This window comes from Rhinatrema bivittatum, chromosome 2 (genome assembly GCF_901001135.1).
Source record: "Rhinatrema bivittatum chromosome 2, aRhiBiv1.1, whole genome shotgun sequence".
Lineage (NCBI taxonomy): Eukaryota > Metazoa > Chordata > Amphibia > Gymnophiona > Rhinatrematidae > Rhinatrema > Rhinatrema bivittatum.
In genome coordinates, this window is record NC_042616.1 from 451,375,524 (window position 1) to 451,399,832 (window position 24,309).

At 45.2% G+C, this 24,309-nt stretch overlaps 1 protein-coding gene across 2 annotated transcripts in view; it reads left to right on the top strand.

The window, feature by feature from the left end:
* TTC26 (tetratricopeptide repeat domain 26) overlaps positions 1–24,309 on the top strand; it is a 258,672-nt gene that overhangs the window by 44,298 nt on the left and 190,065 nt on the right. For both annotated transcript variants that reach the window (XM_029590355.1, XM_029590356.1), the window contains 3 exons: positions 3,570–3,715; positions 4,024–4,195; positions 19,312–19,386. In XM_029590355.1, coding sequence (XP_029446215.1) covers positions 3,570–3,715; positions 4,024–4,195; positions 19,312–19,386 — 393 coding nt within the window. The remainder of the gene's footprint in view (positions 1–3,569; positions 3,716–4,023; positions 4,196–19,311; positions 19,387–24,309) is intronic.

The window sequence follows — 24,309 nt, forward strand, 5'->3', positions numbered from 1 at the left end:
CAATAGTACAAATATTGACATTTTGGAAAATGGGGTTAACCAATCTGGAGCCTAGGGGGTGCTCTGGGCTCCACTAGACACCAGGGAATTCTTTGAAAGGTAAAGTTTTATGTAACTTTTTGAATGCCTCTGCCTTTGCCAGTTTTGTCTCTTATCTGCGGGAGTATGCCAGCAGGCTGTTCAGATGAAACATTTTCTTCTGTTCAAACCATTTCTCTGATTTGTAGAAAAATGTCTACATTTGATATTATATCTTCAGTTTCCCCTGACCATGTCCATGAAACAATTCAGTGGCTTCAAATTCTGTCTCAAGTGCAAAAAAGATGATCATAAGATTTTTCATAAGTCTCTGGGACAAGGCCACAATAATTTGAGCTCCAATATCCATACAAGGATGTCGCCAAGAGTGATTTGGCCCTGAAAGATGGGGCTTGAAATTTCCTTGCTGGTGACATTAAAGTCAAACGTGGCCTTGACAGCCTGATACAAGGACCAGTTGGGGGCTTTCAAGAAGCAACACCAGAGAGCTGTGGAGAATGTTCAGCTACTATAAGGATGATTCTGTTGTGGTCATCAGCCATTTTTGAAGCTGAGCTAGATAAGAGAATCATTGGGGCCTTCAGTCAGCATGACAGAAGAGTTGAGGTTCTAGCATCATGTATGAAAGAAGATGTGGGAGAATGCCTCACACTATAGTTCCTTCCGGTATAAAGGTGGATATAAAGCACTGTATCCTGGCAGTTGAGGGATTCAACTAGCTTTAATTGCCGCAACAAAATATGGCAGTTGAATTTGCCCTCAAAAAAGCTAAGAAGTCCAATCTGTACATCTTAGTAACCCCTAGGTGAGATTGCAGACTCTAAAACGTTTTGGGAGAAGACATTGCCAGAGCACTATTCCACCCTGCATAGCTTCGTACCAGATCTATATAATGCAGTACTTGCATATAATGCAGGAATTTTCAGAGTTTCTTCCTCAAAATAGGCTGAGCATTATCGCCTAAAAGGAACTAGTAAGGCATGTGAAAACACATGACCTAAGATGTTTTTGAGATTGTATTAAGAGCCTCTGCCATGGTTATTAATGCCCATAGATTCTTATGGCTGTATACCTCAGGCCTTCATGATGATTTACAATAGGGACATGGCCCAAACGTATTATATGAAAACCATTCCTACAACACAACCTAGAAAAACATCCTCTTGTATATGCCATGCAGAGGTGGCAGTCTTGTAGATAAGTTGAAGGAAATGATAGAGTCTATGAAAGATCACCATTCCATAGTTCAAGCCGTATCCACTGCTACCTCCAAACTACTGTCAACATCTTAAAGCTTCATGGTAAGCCAGCTAGGAAGCAGTTTTTCCCTCCAAAGAAATGCATCACCATCATCATTTAATTATGACATACTTTCTACCAAGAGTTCAAAGTGAGTTACAATTAGTTAAATATTAATCACATACAATACATTAGATCAGAAAGTAAAAAAGCTTTTAGTTACAAACTCTGAAAAAGGGATATAATCAGGTGGGCTGTGCGCGAGCAACACGGATTTGAAAAAGCCACAAAATACGTGTGTATGTAGCCATGCGCACGTGAGGAATAAGGAGGCTGAAAAGGGGCGGGGCAGGGCCAAGACTTATGCATGTAACTACGAATTTTAAAACTGGAGACTGTGGTGCACGTCGGCTTGTTATCCATATAATTTTACTGCTGCTCCATATGAGAAGCAAGTCTGTAGATCTCGAGTTTTAGGGCTTACAGGACAGGGTAAGGGGTTTGGGTCAACTGGGGAGTATGCAGGATGAAGAACCAGAGGGGTCTGGAAGACCTCGATATTAACTGAACAAAGTAGTAGACTAAGGGGAAAAACTTGGTTGTCCCTCATGCAAGCATGTTTTAAAATTTGCTGACATATGCACGTAAAAGCCGACATAGTCCTACTCTCTCAGATAATAGAAGTTAGCAAGTAGCTCATTTAAAACAAATCAAAGAAAATTATTTTTATTCAGCACATAGTCAAGCTCTGGAATTCATTGCCAGAGGATGTGGTTACAGCAGTTAGTGTAACTGGTTTTAAAAAAGGTTTGGATAAGTTCATAGAGGAAAAATACATAAACTGCTATTACAGTAATGAATAAGCAGTAGTAGCTTGTGATGTATCTAATATTTGGGTACTTGCCAGGTACTTATGACTGGATTGGCCACTGTTGGAAATAGGATGCTGGGCTTGATGGACCTTTGGTCTGACCCAGTATGGCATTTCTTATGTTCTTATGAAGACCCACGCGTGCTAGCTATGTTCAAGTAATCTCTTAAAATTAAGAGCATACTTATGTGTAGTTGGTGCATTTTAAAACATATGCGTCTAAGTGCGCAAACAATTAAAAATTGTAGCATATCCTAGCTCGCGCCGATATGTGCGAGTATGGGTGCACGTGCGCTTGTTTTAAAATCTGAGGAAAAGAGGCTATAATAGATTAGAATCAGTGATTCACTTTGTAGCTGTGCTTTGTCAGGTAGAGTAGAGCAATTCTGTCAGTGAAAAGCGTTCTAGATGTCAGGGGTCTGAGGGTGATGGGGTTACCTGCATATAGTGTGTTACAGTAGTCCAGAATGGAGATGACAGTGGTGTAAATAGCAGTCATGAAGACAGCATTGTCCAGTAATGGTGAGAGGTGGAATAAAGCAGTTTTAATTATTGTGAGAATCTCCTCATTCTAGTATTTTTTTTTATATTCCATCTTTTGTGACACTTCAAAGCATATTACATTCAAGTACTGTAGGTATTTCCCTATCCCTAGGATATGGATCGAAATTTGTACCTGAGGGTGAAGTGGCAGAGGGATTTGAACCCTGATTTCACTAGTTCTCAGCCTGCTGCTGTAACCACTAGGCTACATAGAACCCTGAGCCCCATACTATTGCCCTGGCAAAACCAGAGGCAGAAAAAATTCAAGTGGAATGAGATAAGAATGACAAATGCTACTCAGGGAACACAAACAGCATGTGATTTACTATTGCATGTAACAAAGGACTATGCCAAAAATACAGAAAGGAAACGCAGCACACACACAACTATAACATAGAGGGATGAAGAAGGGAGCACCATAGATAGTTTCCTTTTGTTTATTAGCTTGCAGGCTCATACAATATACCTGCAGGCTCCATGACCATTTTAAAAATTACCTCTTTGTATTTTTAGTACCTTTTTTACATATTCTTTTAAGTAGTTCTTACCAAGAGCAAGTATATTGGCAACAGTGTTATTAATGACATCCAACATTGGATAAGATCGGTCAGTTTTGTCAAGAGTGCCATAAATGACACCACACACTATGTAAGCGAATTAGAAATGTATGTGAAACCATTTGTAATCTTTGTACTAGCCTTACATTTCCCAAGAGAGCCAGGGAATGAAATAAGCATTATTTGTTCTTTGAAATTGTATTGAACTTGTTTCTTCTACATATGTTATTCACATACCAGCTTAGACCCATTTCACCTGTGGCTCTATGAAATGATTCAGAGTCTTGGTGCAGCTTGTCTCTTTCTCTTTTCTTTCCTAGTTCAATGATGAGAAGAAGCTGATGAGTTATCACCAAAACCTACAGGACATTACAGATGATCAACTAAGTCTGGCATCCATCCACTATATGAGATCCCATTATCAAGAGGCCATTGAGATTTACAAGCGAATCCTGCAGGAAAACAGGTGTGCCCTCCCCCCGGCTTCTATTTTATTTTAAACTGTCTTTATACTGACAAAAGTCAAAACAAGAACACCATCTTAGGTCTTCTGGCTTGTATGTATTTAATCAAAGAAATGCATGCTTTTTTTGAATTATTTAGGCCGAGAGCATGGCATTCGTTCCATGATCTTTATAAAATTCATGCTGAGCTGTGAGTTAATCTCACAGTGTTTATTGTATATTGTTTCACAGTGTTTAGTGTGTATTGCCCCATGTTTGGTGTTAGTTTTTGGATATTGTATAAAGTTATTCATCTCTTCTCTCCTTACAGGGAGTTTATGGCGCTCAATGTGTATGTAGCCCTGTGTTACTACAAATTGGATTATTATGATGTCTCTCAGGAGGTGCTTGCTGTTTACCTTCAACAGATTCCTGATAGCACCATCGCCCTCAACCTCAAAGCCTGTAATCATTTCCGACTTTACAATGGCAAAGCAGCAGAGGTACTGAACATAGGTCTTTCCATTTTTAATGAATTTTGTTGCCTGATAGCATATTGTCTTGTTTCCTAGCATGTAGCCAGATATACTCAGGAACAATGGGTATTGTGCTCTCCTGATAGCAGATGGGAGACAGAGTCAGATTTCAAAGCTGACATCACCCTACATATACCGTGCAGCATGCTTAGCTCTTCAGTATTTCTCCGTCTCCATAGCAGATGCGGACACTATCCCAAAGAGAATAGTGTAACATTTACAACAAGAAAGAAGAAAGAAAATTTACCTCTTAAGAAGAGAGCCCTGCGTCTCCTGCGGTGAAACCTAAGGGTCCCTCCCACAGTTGAGACTTTCCTGAGGTGATTCTTGATATCCCTCAGAAGTGAGCCTTGGTCTGGCAGCCGATTCCTGGCGTGGACTTAGCCCCCAGGGTGGCTGAAAGGCAGTGGGTGAAGATATTCCCCTCTCCCCCAGCAGCTGGAAGACTGCCTGGCACGCGACCAGTAAGCGCCGACACCAGGTAAGGTAGAAACCTTTACTTTTAAGTCTCCAGTCTCCAAGACTCGAATAGCCGTACCGATCTTCCTCCCGACAAGGTTTAAAATCGGGTTGAGCAGCCCTCATTTGGCTGCCCTGATTTCGTGCGAGGGTCCACATATGTGGAGACCCTCCGGGGGGGGGGGGCGCCATCTTGCCATCGGGGTCGTCTGCGCCATTTCCCCCCATCGACTGACGGTACGTGCGGGGCAGGCCAGAGGGCCGAAGCGCCTAACTTGAGCGCGCCCCTAAAGGCACACGCTTAGCTGCGTGCACATCTGAGCTGTGCGCACAGTGGCACGCACAACTGTGCACAGAACTGTGCCACATGCACAACAGCACACAGATCGGAGTCGGGCCCACAAACTCCATAGCCCATGCGCACAACTAAGTGCATCCGCACGTATAACTCCACACATGGACGAGTTTGAAGCTCTACATGCGCACAAATAATGGCACCGCCATCTAAGAAGGCCAAGGGCACTTCCTTTGCCCAGCCTGCCACTTAAGAGCCGTGCAACCTGAATTGGAATCCCTCCTATGCCAACAGTATGAACAGGCTCAGGGGGAACCAAAACAAGACCCCCTGCAGCCAAGAGAGGGATCCGGAACCACTAATGATGGCACCCCGGACCTATGTATTTCCAACTCTGCACCCCCACAGGAAAGTACCTCTGGGGCTTCCACTACAACCCCTCCTGGGATCAACATGGACCCAGGAACTTTCTCCTGAGTGGAATTTTTAAAGGGCTGCAAACCTTTGTCCAGGCACAACCAGCTCCTGCTGTGCACCTGACTCAACCCCTGCCGGAAGCACAAGCCCTTCCCAGCACCTCCCGAGTTCCTCGAGACATGCCTCTCCTAATCAAGAGCCTCCCTGATGGGGATCCAGACACCTCAGAAGACGAAACTGACTCCCTGGAAGAAGGAGAAATTCCCCCAGGGATGGAGCCATACCGAACCATGCTCCGATTCTTCCACAAGGACGAATTACCAGCCCTCGTGTCCCACACTCTGAAGACACTGGGTCTTCCAGGCACGGATCCTATAACGGAACCAAAGAAGAACCCCATTTTGGTGTATCTTCGTAAGGCCTCATGCTACTTTCCTATGTTGGAGCCCATCAAGGAACTGATTGTCCTGGAATGGAATGCTCCAGAGGCCAGCTTCAAAGGGGGGGGGGGAGGTGAACGGGCCCTAGAAGCCCTATACCCGCAGGAACCCTCGGCTAAGGAACTTCTACGCTTCCCTAAAGTGGACGCTATGATCTGTGCAGTCTCAAAGTGCACTACAATCCCTGTGGAGGGAGGAGCAGCACTGAAGGACACCCAGGACAGAAGGCTGGAAGCCATTCTTAAGCAGTCCTTTGACGTATCAGCAATGATGCTGCAGATTGCTTCCTGCTGCGCATTGGTGGCATGTTCCTCTCCAGAGACACAACTATGCCCGGAGAAACGATGGAGCCTGCGGTCTCCTTCCTCGCCGATGCTACCTCAAATCTCGTGCGCACCTCAGCCAGGGGCGTTGCTGCGGCAGTAGCAGCCAGAAGACAACTATGGCTCCGGAATTGGTAAGCTGACGCGACATCCAAAGCGAACCTCACGAGAATGCCTTTTAAATTATCTCTCTTGTTCGGAAGCGAACTGGAGAAGCTAGCCCTCAAATGGGGCGAATCTCCAGTACCCCGACTACCTGAAGACAGGAACAAAAGAACATATCAGCGCTCCTCTCTCAGAAGAACTAAGGGCAGAGGATCGCAGCATTTTAGACCTTACAAGAACACACAGTCCCAGGCACCTCGCCCTTCAGGAAGGTCTTATTCCTTTCGGAAAAGACACATTAAGAGGGGAGCAGTCTCAGGGGCAGACTCTGGCCGTACCCCACAATGAGAAGACGCAGACCCATTCACAGGAAGAAGACAAAGGGGGCAGACTTGCCCTCTTCTACCAAAGATGGGTCGAGATAACATCGGACAAGTGGGTCCTAACTATCATTCGAGAGGGGTTCTCTCTGGAATTCCAAAGCATCCTTGCGGACAAATTTATGAGATCACCTTGCCACTCCCACTCCAAGAGACTGGCAGTGGAAACCACACTAGCAAGACTACTCAGCCTGAAGGCAATAGCCCTGGTGCCCACGCTTCAACAAAATACTGGCCACTATTCCATTTATTTTATTGTTCCCAAGAAAGAAGGAACATTCCGGCCCATCCTGGACCTCAAGGCAATCAACCGTTACCTGAATGTACCACACTTCCGCATGGAAACCCTACGCTCCGTCATAATGGCATTACAGCCGGGAGAATTCCTAACCTACCTGGACCTATCCGAAGCCTACCTTCACATCCCGGTCCGTCAGGACCACCAGCGCTTCCTGGGCTTTGCGATACTGGGCCATCATTACCAATTCCGGGTGCTACCCTTCGGACTAGCTACCGCCCCCAGAACCTTCACCAAAATTATGGTGGTAGTGGCGGCAGCACTGAGGAAAGGAGGAGTCCTGGTACATCCTTCTTTGGACGATTGGCTGATCAGGGCAAAGTCTCCGCAGGAGAGTCGCCACGCGACCACTAGAGTCAAGAATTTACAGGAACTCGGGTGGGTCATGAACTCAGCCAAGAGCTGTCTACAGCCCTCCCAATCACTAGAATACCTGGGAGTCTGGTTCGATACCTAATAGAACCAGGTCTGCCTCCCTCCTCCAAGGAGAAGGAAACTGATGGGTCAGTTGCAAAAACTGTTGACCTCTGTTCGCCTCAAGGTATGGGACTACCTTCAAGTCCTCGGCCTCATGACATCAACTCTGGAAGTCGTTCCGTGGGCAAGGGCCCATATGCAACCGCTACAATCTTCCCTACAGTCACGATGGAATCCAGCGTCCCAGAACTACTCAATTCGCCTACGGCTACCGACAGAGGTTCGGGACCAGCTTCAGTGGTGGCTACAGGAAGTCCACCTAAGCAGAGGAGTAAATCTATCCCCACTGAACTGGATCTTGCTCACCACGGACACGAGCCTGCGAGGGTGGGTAGCCCACTGTCAGAAACTGACAGCCCAGGGACAATGGAACAAGGAAGAGGGGGGATGGAACATAAACCGCCTGGAAGCTCGAGCAGTCAGACTAGCCTGCCTACGATTCAACCACAGACTCTGAGGCGAGTCTGTCAATCATGTCGGACAATGCGACAACCGTTGCCTATATCAACCGCCAGGGAGGAACCAAGAGCCAGCAGGTGTCTCTGGAAATAGACCCCCTCATGGCATGGGTGGAAATAAATCTGCAAGGGATTTTGGCCTCCACATCGCGGGAAAAGATAACATCTCAGCGGACTACCTCAGCAGGGAGAACCTAGATCCGGGGGAATGGTCACTGTCGGACATGGCCTTCCAGTTGATAGTAAATTGATGGGGTCCCCCAGTCATGGACCTACTGGCAACTCGTCTCAATGTCCAAGTCCCCAGGTTCTTCAGCCGCAGACGAGAACCACAATCTCAGGGAATCGACGCTCTCGTCCAGAACTGGCCAGAGAAAGACCTTCTGTACGTATTCCCACCCTGGCCACTACTGGGCAGGATCATCCACAAGGTAGAGCACCACAGGGGGCTAGTTCTACTAGTCGCCCCGGACTGGCCAAGAAGACCATGGTACGCGGACAAGCGAAGACTACTGGCGTGGAATCCTCTGCGTCTACCGCCACACAAGGACCTGCTTCAACAGGGACCGATCTCCCATGAAGACCCGGCTCGATTCTCTCTTACGGTATGGCCCTTGAGAGGACTAGCCTAAAGAAGCGCGGCTACTCAAAAACCGTGATTGACACCCTGCTCCGGACACGTAAGTTCTCCACATCCCTGTCCTACATACGGATCTGGAGAGTATTTGATGCCTGGTGTGAAGACTGCGGTCTCCTCCCAAGGACAGCCAAGATTCCCATGATCCTGGAATTCCTACAGGACGGCATGAAGAAGGGGTTGTCTCTCAACTCCCTCAAAGCCTAAGTTGCAGCACTGGTCTGCTTCAGGTCCAAAGGGGCCGGTATCAGACTGTCAATTCATCCTGATGTGTCTCGCTTCCTGAAAGGAGTTAAGCAACTCCGACCACCCCTACAATGGCCAGTGCTTCTATGGAACCTCAACCTAGTACTAGACTTCCTAGCAGGAGATTCCTTCAGACCAACACGCAGTCTGTCTCTACGTCTCCTGACCTTTAAAACAGCATTTTTGGTCGCAATATGCTCAGCTCGGCGCATCTCCGAACTTCAAGCACTATCCTGTCGGGAACCGATCCTCAGGTTCACCCCGGGCACCATACAGCTGCGGTCTTTTTCTTCATCAAGAAAAAAAGGATGGTGGTTTACGCCCTTGTATTGACTACAGATGGCTCAACGCCATAACCCACAAAGACCGGTACCCCCTGCCCCTTATCAGTGAGCTGTTTGACTGCCTTCAAGGGGCACAGATCCTCACCAAGTTGGATCTGAGGGGTGTGTACAATCTGGTACACATCCAACCTGAAGATATCTGGAAAACCGCATTCAACACGAGGGATGGTCACTATTTATTTATTTATTTATTTATTTAGAATATACCGTGATGCCCTTTGGGCTATGCAATGCCCCAGCGGTCTTTCAACGCCTTATGAATGAAATCCTCCAAGACCTCTTGTACTCATTTGTAGTCGTGTATCTTGACGACATCCTGATCTTTTCCAAAGACATTGAATCCCATCGAGATCATGTTCGGATTGTCCTCCAACGTCTAAGAGAAAATCACCTTTATGCCAAGTTAGAAAAGTGCCTCTTCGAGCGAAATCGCTTACCCTTCCTTGGGTACATCATATCTGATCGAGGTTTCTCCATGGATCCAGATAAAGTCCAGGGGATTCGAGAGTGGGCCTATGGGCCTTACAACGTTTCCTTGGCTTTACTAATTATTACAGGAGCTTCATTGCCAATTATTCTACCCTAGCTGCTCCACTCACCGCCATGACCAAGAAAAGGGCTAACACTTGTGTGTGGACACCCAAAGCACAAACAGCCTTTCAGACGCTAAAGGAAGCATTCTGTTCCGGTCCTTGTCTTCAGCATCCAGACCCAAGACACCCATTCGTCGTCGAAGTCGATGCCTCTGCACTTGGAGCAGGAGCCGTCTTAAGTCAGTTTTCTCCAAAGGGTAAATTGATACCTTGTTCATTCTACTCACACAAGTTCTCTCCTACAGAGCAGCACTACACCGTTGGTGACCAAGAACTTCTAGCTGTCAAGCTGGCGCTCCAAGAGTGGCGCCCCGGGTTGGAAGGGGCGCAACATAAATTTACCATTTTCACCGACCATAAGAATCTTGAGCACCTTTAAAGAAGCTCAGTTCTTGAATCCTAGACAAGCCCGATGGGCGCTCTTCTTTGAACGGTTCAATTTCGTTTTATGTTATCGCCCAAGAACCTCTGTGCTGATGAACTATCAAGTTCCTTCGAACTAGAGAATGTTCCTAATGTTCCCAGATACATCATAGATCCTGCCTGCGTATCCCTTGCCGTGACCACTACAATTCCAGTTGGGAAAAATGTCGTTCCACGTAGATAACATGAATGAGTTCTAAAATGGGCCCATGATTCCAAGTTGGCAGGACACCCGGGTCGGAGCAGGACCCTAGAGATGTTGCGGAGATATTACTGGTGGCCCAACATGGTGCAAGACTCTCGTAACTATGTAGATTCATGTCCCATCTGCGCCCAATAGAAGCCACCTACCGGACGGCCTTGGGGCCTACTCCAACCGCGTCCAGCATCTCAACGGACTTCATCATAGACCTGCCTCCGTCCCAGAACAATACGGTAATCTGGGTCATCATTGACCATTTTTCGAAAATGGGTCACTTCATTCCCATGCCGGAGCCTCCCATCGGCCCCAGAACTAGCCAAGTTGTTCCTGAAACACATTTTCCATCTCCATGGACACCCAAAGGAAATCATATCCGACCGAAGACCACAGTTTGCTGCCAGGTACTGGCGCTCTCTATGTAAAAAGTTTAACATTGCCTTGAATTTCACGTTGGCCTATCACCCACAGGCCAATGGTCAAGCTGAAAGGACCAACCGGACCTTGAAAACATTCCTTCGTTCCTACGTGAATGACCAGCAGGACAACTGGTCTGATCTGTTACCCTGGGCTGAGCTGTCGCAGAATACCCACGTCGCTGCTGCCACTGATGTATCTCCGTTCTCTGTGGTATTTGGACGACAAGCTCAGCTGCCACTTCCAGTTCCCCTGACTGTTCCTTCTCCAGCTGCGCAATTCATGGCCCACACCATTCGCCAGGTGTGGAATCAAGTCAAAGAACGCCTTACTGAGGCCGCTGAGTGCTCCAAGCACACTTCTGATGCCCATAGACGTCCTGCTCCACTCTTCTGTCCTGGTCAGAAGGTGTGTTACGCCCCCAACACATAAGGTTGAGACTCCCTTGTCATCGCCTGGCTCCCAAGTACATCGGCCCATTTCCAGTGTGTCGAAGAGTGGGAGCAGTGTCTTATCAACTTCAGCTTCCTCGTGCCATGGGCATCTACAACACATTTCATGTCTCCCTGTTGAAGCCTTTGGTTCTCTCCTGGCCCTCCCGTAGAGATCCTTCACCTCCGCGGATCTCTACCGAACCAGATTCGTCACTCTAGGTAAGAGAGGTCCTCAACGTCCGTCGGCATCAAGGCAGATGGGAATACCTCTTAGCCTGGGAGGGTTATGGGGCCAAGGAGAACTCATGGGAACCATCTCACAACATTCTTGATAAAGAGCTCCTCAGGACTTTCCATAGGACCTATCCTGAAAAGCCACGGCTGCGTAGAGGGAGGCCTAGAAGGTGGGGGGAGGGGGGGGTGCTGTTGCGTGCCCCGTCCACGCATGGGCCTGCTCACCTCGCTAGCTCCTCTGCAGGTCACGGGTTGGCTTCCCCAGCGGCAGCCGCGAGCTCCTCCCTTGTATCCATTACCATTTGTTTGAGCATAGCCCCTTGGAAGGCATTCACTATCTCTCTACTTCTCATAGATTCTGCAGAAGTGCTACATCTGTCTATATCCGGCAGATTCAAATCTCCAATGAGCAACACTTCTCCCTTCTTTCCAATCTATTCGATCTCTTCGATCAGATCTCTGTCCAGCTCTTCTGTCTGAATTGGAGGCCTATAGACCACACTGATGTAAATGGAAGCATCATCATCTTTTTTTAGGCTAGCCCATAATGCTTCTTCCCTACCCCACATCCCTTACATTTCAGTTTCTTGGATATTGCCTCTGACATAGTGCTACTCCTCCTCCTTTCCTGTCCTCTGTCCTTCCTTAATAACTTAACCAGGGATGCCTGTATCCCAGTCATGTGACTCTGTAAACCATGTTTCTGTAACAGCAGTGATGTCCAGATCTGCTTCCACCATTAAAGCCTGCAGGTCTGGGATTTTATTACCCAGACTAGGAGCGTTTGTGCTCATAGTTTTCCAGCTTCTCTTCAGGTTACTGCTCTTCTTGGACTTCTTTTGTGCCTTATTCAGCTGATGTTTGTTATCCCCTTCACCCATTTCTTTGAGATTTGGGGGGATGACATTCCAATTTCTTTCTGCCACACCATCCTCTAGTTTAATTGCCTCACGGCACAGGATTTGAATTCATCACTTAGGCTCTTTTTTCCTGCCACAGACAGATGTATGCTATTTTTGACATAGAGCCTTTTACTGTTCCATACTTGGCCCCAGCCCCTAATAGATCCAAAACTTTGTTCCTTACCCCAGGTTTTAAGCCATGCATTGTAGTTATCTATATGGCTTAGCCTCTCTTTCCCCATTCCATGAACAGGTAACACTTCTGAAAAAGCAATAGTATTTGCCATGTGACTAATCTGCTTCGTCGGAGTCTGGAAATCTCTCTGTACCACTTGGATGTTGTTTCTAGCAAGGTCGTTGGTTCCCAGATGGATGAAATATCAACTTCAGAGTCCTTACTTTCTTCTTTGATTGTATGGACTATCTGAATAGCATTTCTACCAGCTGATGATCCTGGAAGGCTTTTAACTATAGTGTTTCCCTCTGCAATTTCTCCTTCAAGAAAAGTCAGACAATTTGATGATATAGTGGACAAGGGTTAAGGAGTGCAGAAAATACTAGGTCAGATTAACCAATGATGTTTTCAAGATGGTATCGAAAGCCTCTGCCATAGGAATTGGTGTCCATAAACTCTCATGGCTACATGCTTCAAACTTGAGGTTAGATGTGCAACACAGGCTTTCTGATTTGCCCTGCAAGGTAGAAAATCTCTTTAGAGAAGTCAACAAAGTGGTGGCTCAAATTAAGGACCATTGTTTGATGCTTCAGACACTCTCTGCAACCACTTCTGACCCATCTGTCAGGAGTTATTTGAGTTGGGCATAGAGGAGACACTTCTATTCTCCAAAAGGGCATTATCCTCTGCCTCTTCCCCCAACCCTCTCGCTCCCAAAAATAACAGTGGCCGTGCTCTCATCCAAGTCAGTAGAGGACATGTAAACCACAGACAGTTTCTCAATCAGAACCTGGTTGGGTTTGAATGGATCCAGGAAAACATAGTAGGTGTTCCAGTATCAATTCTGGAAGATCTCTCTTTAGGTGGAAGGCAGATGTTTTATGTAAACTATTGGCCCACTATAATCTCGGACTGCTGGATTCTAAGCATAATATAAATGGATATGGACTTTGCCTACTAGAAATCCAAACAAATTGCTCACAATCGGGCCGATACAGTACAGTGCGCTCCGATGGAGTGCACTGTTAACCTGCCATTGGACACGCGTTTTCCCTTACCCCTTATTCAGTAAGGGGCGGAAAACGCGTGTCCAACCCGCCGAACCTAATAGCGCCCTCAACATGCAAATGCATGTTGATGGCCCTATTAGGTATTCGCGCGCAATTCAGTAAGTAAAATGTGTAGCCAAGCCGCACATTTCTTCGGGCACTGGGAAAGTGCACAGAAAAGCAGTAAAAACTGGTTTTCTGTGCACCCTCCGACTTAATATCATGGCGATATTAAGTCGGAGGTCCTGAAGGGTAAAAAAAAAAAAAAAAATTGAAGTCGGCCCGCAGCTGTCGGGTCAAAAACCGACGCTCAATTTTGCCGGCGTCCGATTTCCAAGCCTGTGGCTGTCAGCGGGCTCAAGAACTGATGCCGGCGAAATTGAGCGTCGGCTGTCAAACCCGATGACAGCCGCTGCTCCGGGCCAAAAGGAGGCGCTAGGGACGCGCTAGTGTCCCTAGCGCCTCCTTTTGCAGTAAGGAGGCGCTAGCAGATTCAGTAAAGTCTGCGGGAGAGCGGGGGAGCATTCCCCCGCTCTCCCGCAGACTTTACTGAATCTGCCTGAATGAAGGTAATTTTCAAAAAGATTTACATGGCGTAAAACTGGGTTTTATGCATGTAAATGGACTTTTGAAAATTGCTAGTTTTCATGCCAATTCACTCAGAGGATATCACTACGCCTTTCAGCATCAGGATCTACTACTTAAGGAACTCACCTCCCTTTTGGAGACAGACGGTTGAACCCATTCCACCAGGGGAAAAAGTGCATGGATTATATTCCTAGTAGTTAAGAACGTAAGAAATTGCCATGCTGGGTCAGACCAAGGGTCCATCAAGCCCAGCATCTTGTTTCCAACAGAGGCCAAACCAAGCCAGAAGAACCTGGCAATTACCCAAACACTAAGAAGATCCCATGCTACTGATACAATTAATAGCAGAGGCTATTCCCTAAGTAAACTTGATTAATAGCCATTAATGGGCTTCTCCTCCAAGAACTCATCCAAACCTTTTTTGCACTAACCACATCCTCTGGCAACAAATTCCAGAGCTTTATTGTGTGTTGAGTGAAAAATAATTTTCCCCGATTAGTCTTAAATGTGCTACTTGCTAACTTCATGGAATGCCCCCTGGTCCTTCTATTATTCGAAAGTGTAAATAACCGATTCACATCTACTCGTTCAAGACCTCTCATGATTTTAAACACCTCTATCATATCCCCCCTCAGCCGTCTTTTCTCCAAGCTGAACAGCCCTAATCTCTTCAGCCTTTCCTCATAGGGAAGCTGTACCATCCCCTTTATCATTTTGGTTGCCCTTCTCTGTACCTTCTCCATTGCAACTATATCTTTTTTGAGATGCGGCGACCAGAATTGTACACAGTATTCAAGGTGCGGTCTCACCATGGAGTGATATAGAGGCATTATGACATTTTCCGTTTTATTGACCATTCCCTTCCTAATAATTCCTAACATTCTGTTTGCTTTTTTGACTGCTGCAGCACACTGAGCCGATGATTTTAAAGTATTATCTACTATGATGCCTAGATCTTTTTCCTGGGTGGTAGCTCCTAATATGGAACCTAACATCGTGTAACTACAGCAAGGGTTATTTTTCCCTTATGCAACACCTTGCACTTGTCCACATTAAATTTCATCTGCCATTTGGATGCCCAATCTTCCAGTCTTGCAAGGTCTTCCTGTAATGTATCACAATCCGCTTGTGATTTAACTACTCTGAATAATTTTGTATCATCCGCAAATTTGATAAACTCACTCGCTGTATTCCTTTCCAGGTCATTTATATATATCTTGAAAAGCACCGATCCATGTACAGATCCCTGAGGCACTCCACTATTTACCCTTTTCCACTGAGAAAATTTACCATTTAATCCTACTCTCTGTTTCCTGTCTTTTAACCAGTTTCTTAACCCAAGGAAAACAGGAGGACTCTATCCCATCCTAGACCTGAAAGCTTTGAACAAATTCCTTGTAAAAGAAAAAGTTGCTTTCCCTGGACACTTTAATAGCCTTCCTTCAGAAAGGAGACTGGCTGTGTTCCTGGGATTTAAAAAAATGCTTACACCCACATAGAGATACTTCCTGTGACTTGCATGTATCTCAGAATTTTAATAGGAAAACACCCAGTATCACATACTGGCCTTCATCCTAGCATGGATTTAAGTTTATTTATATATTGCCTATGCAAATGCCCCAGGTGGCTAACAAACAGTATTCATAATAAAATAACAACACAAAATAACACTATGAATTACAAGTGATAAAATATAAATACATAAAACAATTCAATTGCATTAAAAATTAATTCTGGTAACAATGTATTTATTTCTCCTAGGACAAGCAGGATGGTAGTCCTCAAACATGGGTGACGACATCACTTGGAGCCTGATACGGAAAACTTATGTCAAAATTTCTAGAACTTTGACTAAGTATACTGAGCATGCCCAGCATGCCCTATACCATGCGTCCACATGGGGTCCCTCTTCAGTCTCTTTCCGCGGAGCTGTGAGCCTCACGTTTTGATTGAGTTCTAAACTTGGCTTTTTGCCTTGTGGAAAACGTCTTTATTCATGGTTTTTTCTCTTCTTTCCATCTCCAGGTCCCTCTCGGTGCCCTCCCGTAGTGTCCCCAGTCAGGGTTTTTGGCTATTCGCTAAGTTTTCTTTCGTGGTCAGTTTCCCCTGTGGTAGCGGTGCCTCGGTGCCTGCCAGCCATCGATGTTTCTCCCCATCATGGCCTCGTCCGGTTTTCGCCAATGCTCCCAGTGCCTGAGGAACATGTCCATCACTGATCCTCATGAGGTATATATCCTCTGCCTCGGGACATATTAAGTTGCTATTTGTGAGCCCAGATGACCCTTAAGGGACGTCGGCTTCAACTCGACAAGATGAATCCGCTCTTTGGGCCGAGGAAGTCCAGGCCATTGGCATTGGCATCGAAGCTGCTCCGATGGACACCATACCATTGGCATTAGCGGAACCATCGGTTCTGTTGAGGGTACTGGTGAATAGGGACACTGGAGACTGACTGTTGTTGATCTTCTTTAGGCAAAGGATGCCGGTTTTGTCATCTTCGACCTCGGCGCCGGGGAAGGACCAGGCCGAGCCTTGAGGGAAGACTAAGAAGCATCAGCACCGGTCCTCATTGATGCATGGTGCAGGGCATGGGGATGCACTGTGTTTTGCCGCAATGACCCATCCTCCATCCATGCCTGGGGTCTGTAACGGTTTTCACTAGTCCTGTTGCCAGTTGTCAATCCCTCTCGCGGGTCCAAGGAAGATCTAGCCACCCCCTTCCTCCTCCCAGTTGGTGTTGGGATTGGCAAAGTTCGAGGAGGAACTGGAGCACAGAGTCCAGCTGGTGGTGGAGCAGGCGCTGCAGAGCTTCGGTCCTGTGGTTCCGAAGGCACTGGAGCCGGTGCCATCCGTCCTTGTACCATTTCTAGAGAAGCTCAATGTGCTCATCAGTGCATTACCGACCTGGCTGGCTTCTTTTCCCAGGATGGCACCAATACCCAGAGGGGCACCGAGGCCTCCCCTTACTGATACATGGTTGTCGCTGGTTCTTACGAGGTGGAAGTTCCACTGGGGCCAGCAGAGGCACCGAGGCCTGTAGTCCCACATCCAGTTCCACTGGTGAATGAACCTCTGGTCATTGGCCGAGCACCCAGAGCCCCATCCCCTGTGGCATACAGTGAGAATGAGGGCCCCTATGACCACTGGGGAGGTAATCAGATGGAGTCCTCCTCCAAGGTCTTGGATGATCTCCCATCAAATCATTCTCCTTCAGATGAACGAAGAAGATCTCCATCTGAGGATGAACCTTGCAAAGGCGGAGGCCATCCCATTCCAGCTTTTGACAAAGGAAGATGCCAGGCACAAACTGCTTGAGATCCTCCAGTTCATGGACCCTCCTAAGGAGATCGTGATGGTCCTGGTATATGAGATCCTTAAGGGTTTGCTGCTGAGGATTTGGGAACACTCCCTCACAGTTCCTCCCATTAATAAGAATATGGATGGGGTTTACTTCGCCCAGAAGGCTGCTGGATTCGATAAGTGTTGGCTGCTTCACTAGTCTGTGGTGGTCAAATACGCTCTCAGCGCCCCAGGGGAAGGACCACAAAGCGATGGATGCTCTTGGGAAGAAGGTGTCCAGGGTGCCATACCTATTGCCCACATCGCTGCCTACCAGCTCTACATGAGCCAATACTCGCGGGACATCTGGAAGTAGATGCAGGAGATGGCTGAGCAGCTGCCTCAACAGCAGCAAGACACCCTAATATCGCTGGTGCACAAGGGTCTGGCGTGCGGGAAACACGAGGTTCATGCAACCTCCGATGTTTTCGAGATGGTATTGAGAATCTCTGCAGCAGGAATCAGTGGCTGCAGAATGTCATGGCTGCGGGCCAGGAACAGGAGAGGTACAGGAACAACTCGCTGACATGCCGTGTTCAGGAGAGAATCTTTTCGGAGATAGTGTGAGGGATGCTGTGGCCCAACTTAGGGACTATCACGAAACCCTTCAGCAACTCTCCATCAGTACTCCGGACCCACCTTCCTCTTCCAGGAGGCTGTTGAGACCTGGGCCAAGAAATTCTTTTGCTAAAGGAAGTATTATCCTCCACCTCTTCGCTCCCATCAACACGATCAAAACTCCTGTGGCTGTCCCAGGCAGCAGAGAGCTCCCAAATCCCAGCTGGCTCCTCAGTCGGGGATGGGGTTTTGACTGGGCCACAGGGAGCATAAGCCAGTCTCTCGTACCTGGGGCGATGGATCCTCTGGTCAGGGGCACGCTGCAGTTCTTTGCAAACCAGTGGCCCAGTGTAATCTCGGACCAGTGGTTTCTGTCCATTGTCCATCAAGGGTACCAAGGCATGATTTTAAAGACTGTTCCTGTTCCGACTCTGGAGATCCAAGGGGTAACTTGTCCTGACCTATGTCCATGTCCAGAGCTTGCCCGCTCCTCTTGTGGTCCATGACCAGCCATCCGGCTGAGTAGTGCGCACAGAGTACAGCGTGGTCTGTGACCAGCCTACGGGCTGCGTAGGGTGCCTGAGGGACCTTGCTCGCCTTGTCTCATCCCCTGTGTTCCAAGCTCCACGTCTTGTCTCCGGACTTCCAAGCTCCAGTCCCAGACTAGGCTTAGTCTTGCCTCAAGGGCACACATTCCTTGTCCCACTATAGGGAGCGCCCCCTAGAGCTCCCTTCCACCGCAGCGCAACAGTGATGTCAGTTTGCTCTATCTCCATCTGCTGGTAGAGGTACATAACCCACTTCTTCTGGATTCACCTAACTGTCATAAAGAAAAGGATGTTATCTGGTTAGTAGTAATTTCTCATTGTGCTCATAAGTTTGCATACCCCTTGCAGAATTTGCAAGATGTGTAGCATTTTAAGAAAGCATGAGTTATCAGACAAAACACGCCTGTTATTTTTAATTTGTTTCAAATTAAACTATTATGCATCATAGAATGAATACTCTTAGTTCTAGATGATGAGTTCTGATGGTTAAATATTGTGAAAACTATCAACTGGAAATGGAGCGAGACCAGATTGTTTTACATATACCATATTGATGTCTGATTACTATACATTTGAAATTTTCTCAGTTTAGTGTCAAACTTTTCAGTCACAAGCATTCTTTATAATAAGAATGCCCTGCTTCCTAAGTTTGTTTATTTCTATGTAGTTGTGCCTGTTGGGGCATAATTAAGTTCTTGTAGTCTAACTACTTTTGTAACTAATCATAATTTTTCTATTCATCTAGGCAGAGTTAAAGAGTTTGATGGACAATGCCTCATCTTCTTTCGAGTTTGCTAAGGAACTCATCAGACATAATCTTGTGAGTCATAAATCTGTCACCTAGAAGCTGTCATTGACACATTTTCTCCCTGGTTTAGTGTCACTGAGCTTGTTCTTGTCTTTTCTTTTCTATTCCTATCTTGCATGTCCTGATTCTTTCTCATTGTCTCACTTCATCACTCTGTCACCCATCTACTGTAAGTGGGTTTGAAGGAAAACACATAAGAGAGAAGATGAGTTTCTATTGCTGCTGAGCAGGCAGTCTTGCACAGTCAATGGAAAGAAAGGGGATGTGTTGGTGTTTACCAGTGAACTGCCAGCCTACTGTCAATTTGGATAGATCTGTGCCATAGTGGGGGTGGATAGAGAATGTGTGTAAAGGAGATAGTTAAAATGCTTCCCTGAAGATTTATATCATCAAATAGATTTGGAAGGTATGGAGAGAAGGAGGTCTGAATCTGTGGTTCTCAGCTTTTCATGACTCCACTACCAGATATGTTGTGTAGCTTCAGAGTCACACAAATTCATAATTCACAGCAAATATTTCAATACTTTCAGTATAATATGTGGACCTTTTTTCAATTCAGTATAATATGTGGACCTTTTTTCAATTGACATTTAACTGTTAATTAACAAGAACACATTTATTTATTTATTTATTTAAAATATTTATATGCCGTTTTACCAACACAAGGTTGACCAAAGCGGTTTACAATAATAAAAATCTAAGATAAAATAATATTAATTAAAACAAAAATAAACAAAAAAATAAAAAAAATACAATCAGTTCATGATCAATATACAATAACAAATAAAAATATATAATAAAATAGATAAAATACTATAAATAATTAACCTTATTTTAAACAAAACTAGAACAGATAGAAAACAAGATATGCAAACCTGACAGTCAAAATGGTAAGTATGCTCTTTGTCATACAACAGAAACACTCAAAATATAAATTGACTTCATAATTATTGTGAGAGATTTATTTATTTATTTATTTATTTATTTATTTATTTAAAGTCTCTTATATACTGATGTCCGTTCGCACATCGCATCGGTTCACATTAAACAAAAACTTTTGGGCAGAGCCCTTACATAAAACTGAAAAATATACAGGTAACTATAGGGAGGAGCCCTTACATATAACCAGCGAAGAACAAGAACCATGGGAAGGGTAATGGGTGGGGGGAAGGGTAAGGGGTTAGGGGGTCATGGGTATAATGCATAAACAGTGAACTGGAGAAACTATAAATTATATACAAAAACTAACAATAAATATTTTCAATAAAGTACAATGTACAAAATGGGGATATAGCGTATTCCGTATTCAGACCGCTTTCATAGACGTACATCACCAAAATAACAATAAAAGGGTATTTATGTAATGGGGGGTGTCATGGTGTAGGCCTGCTGAAAGAGCCAGGTTTTCAGTTTTTTCTTGAATATGGGTGTGTGTGTCTCCAGGCGAATATCATGAGGTAAGGAGTTCCAAATGGTGGGGCCTGCTAGAGAGAAGGCTCTGCTTATGGTGGAGGAAAGTTTGAATGATTTGATGGATTGGGCACTTAGTGTTCCTTGCAGAGCTGGGCGTGTAGGTCGGTTGGATGTGCGAGGAAGGAGTGGAGGGTTGATCCAATTGAGGTTGGAGTTTAGCAAACTTTTGTGGATGATGGAAAGTGCTTTATAGAGAATTCGTGATTGTATTGGGAGCCAGTGTAATTCGATCAGTATGGGAGTGATATGGTCCCTTTTTTTGGAGTTTGACAGTATACGAGCGGCGGCATTTTGTAATAACTGTAACGGCTTGGTGTGAGAAGCGGGGATGCCAAGGAGGAGTGCGTTGCAGTAGTCTATTTTGGATAGAATAATAGCCTGGAGAACTGTGCGGAAATCCGAGAAATGCAGCAGAGGTTTAAGTTTTTTTATTGTTTGCAGCTTAAAATAACATTCCTTTATGATGGAGTTAATATACGATTTAAAAGTAAGATGGTTATCAATAAGCACCATTATCAATAAGAGATTATCAATAAGAGATCACCATTATCAATAAGAGATCATTATTTCTGAAAGCTTCCATAAAGTAATACGTTTTTAACTCCTTCTTAAAGTCATTCCTGCTTGATATTTGCCTTAAGGAATTGGGTAGTGAGTTCCATAAAATAGGACCAGCCACAGAGAATGCTCTTTGTCTGATGCTGATGAATTCAAACCAAGTCTAGAGAAAGAGACATCAGTGCATTAGAACCAGTGGGGCTGAGAAAGCTGGAGGACACATTTCTTGCAGTGCTTTATTACCTTTTTCTGACAAATTGGAAAGAATGACAGAGCTGTGGTAGAGGGGGAGGGAGTGCCAGACAGCCCTAATTCACAATTGCTGATTTAATGGAAATGGTGATTTAAGGAATATTACACCGCCCTACGCACCTCACTTCTTCCCACATAAAAAAAAAAATGCCAGAAATAGCATATTTTAGGCATATAGACTATATGAAGAAAGTAGAAGACAATACAACCATGCTATTTGTTAATACTTAAAATATAATTCCCAGTACACTGGTTGTTCACAGTAACATTGCTGCAGCTTCTCCAGCCAAGTTGGCTCTGCAGGGAGAACTCCAAAGTTACAGTTGAAAAAGCAATTGCAGTTTCCCCCTCCCTTTCTCTGGCTCAGTATTGCAAGTTAAAAAAAAACCCGATGCTCAGTAATTCCAGTTAAAAAGCAACTGCAAGTTCTCTCTTCTTTTCCCTGGTTCAGTATTGCTCCTATATAAGTCCCTGCTGAGACCTCATTTGGAATACTGTATACAGTTCTGGAGGCATCTACAAAAGGATATAAACTGGTTAGAGTCGGTCCAGAAGGTGGCTACTAAAGTGGTCACTGGTCTTCCTTCTTTTTTTTTTTTTTTGTAATTAAAATTTTTGATTGAAGGTCAGCATGCAAGACAAGCAATAAAGTTTACAATTAAGAAATATGATACAGTGATTAACTTTCACTTTTATTTAAATCAATGAGACCCTGCCCCTCTTCCCCCCCCCCCCCCACCTGCAGCCAATACTAGCAAAGAAATGTTGCACTAATCACTTATTATAATACATTAATTCAATGGATAGCCCAGACATCCTGTAAAAGGTACAGTTTTCCAAAATGAAAGAGCGCTATCCATTATATGACATACAGAGTTACCCAGCTTATAATTGAATAGAGGAGAATAGTCTTGAAGTAAATGCACAAAGTCAGTTCGACCCAATTGATGATAATGATTATTCTGCTACATACCACCAAAATGCTTCTGCACCTGCACTACAAAAACAATAGAAAAGTGGGCTCATGTATAGAACAGAAAAAAATAGTGATAAGCAAAGCATGAAAGAGATTAGAAATTTCAAGAAAGAAGTGAACTATGCAAAACTAAGAGTGAGATCCCTCCCACTTAATAAAGGGTCCCCAAATTTTCTGGAACAACGGTTTATGTCGATGCCTGGCAGCAGTAATAGAAGCCATTCGACAGTAGAAGCGCACTCTTTGTTGTACCATCTGTAAGGATGGAACCGCAGGGCGTTTCCAATATAATGCAAGGTCACATCTAGCCACTATAAACATTTGTTGGCAGAATCATTGATGGTATTTCCCTAAAGAAGGCAAAGACACATTAAGTAAAATAAAACCCGCATCACACAGGTTAACAACTCCTAAAATCACCCCTAGCCATGTTGTCACCGCTACCCAAAATAATGAGACCTTCTTGCAACCCCACCAAATATGGAAAAAAGTGCCCACTTCACCACACGCTGTTCAGAGAGATTTCTAAAAGAAGGATACTTGCGATGCAATCTGTGCGGCGTAAGGTACCACCGCACAAGAAGTTTATAACAATTTTCTTGTAGTGTCGCAGAGATATGGAACATGTCTGCACTGACAGAAACACCTGATCCCACATTTCTGGTGAAAGCGTCCTCCCCAAATCAGCCTCCTAAGAAAAGAATATACTTTTGAAACCAAACCTCTTTTTTTTTTATCAACCTCGGCACAAAGCTGTCAAAAAGGGTTTTCCCTTGAGCCAAAAAGGAGGAGATCTCCAGAGATAGGAGGAAATGGCACATCTGGGAATAGACAAAAAGTCCAGCTTACCCAAATGATTCTTGGCAGTGAGATCTTCGCTGGACATAAGGGAACCCCAGACAACACATGCTCAAGTCATACAATTCTCCGAAGCTGCCATTCCTGAAAGGCTTTGTTAAGGTGCCTTGCTGGGAAGATCCTATTGTGAAAAATGTAGGAGGAGTAGAAATAATCTCTCCGCACAACTAACTGAGCCTTTCATTTGGACCACACTCGTAACATGGTATGTAGGGAAACGGGAAGATCCCCACACTGGTACCAGGTGTCTTGTGATTGCCATGCCATGCCGCGGGCATCCCCCCCACTATATGCTGTTCAAACTGAACTCACTGTTTAGTGGTAGTTATCCTATGTATGTCTAGAATTACTCTAAGTTGAGCAGCTGCATAGTACCAGGCCAGGTTAGGAACCCCAAACTCCCCCTAACCCTGGGCTGATACATAAGAAGATGCGAAACCCTCCTCCAAATAAAATCAAAGATCTTTTTCTGCCAGGTGCAAAGAATGGCAGAACTAATGAAAATTGGAAGAGTAATAAATAAATACAAGAAACGAGGAAGAACATTCATTTTTATAATAGCAATACGACCCAGCCATGAAAATTGTTCACTATCCCATCTAAGGAAATCTTTTGCCACAACCTTCACTAACGGGCGGTAGTTTAAAGCAAAAAGATCCCTGCATATCAGGACCAATCTGAATCCCTAAATATTTAATAGAGATATTAGCCCACTTAAAAGGAAAAGCAGTTTTCAATTGAAAAACTTCACCTTCCGCTTGAGTAACATTTAATATTTCGGATTTGTCTAGGTTGACTCTAAATCCAGAAACCGCACT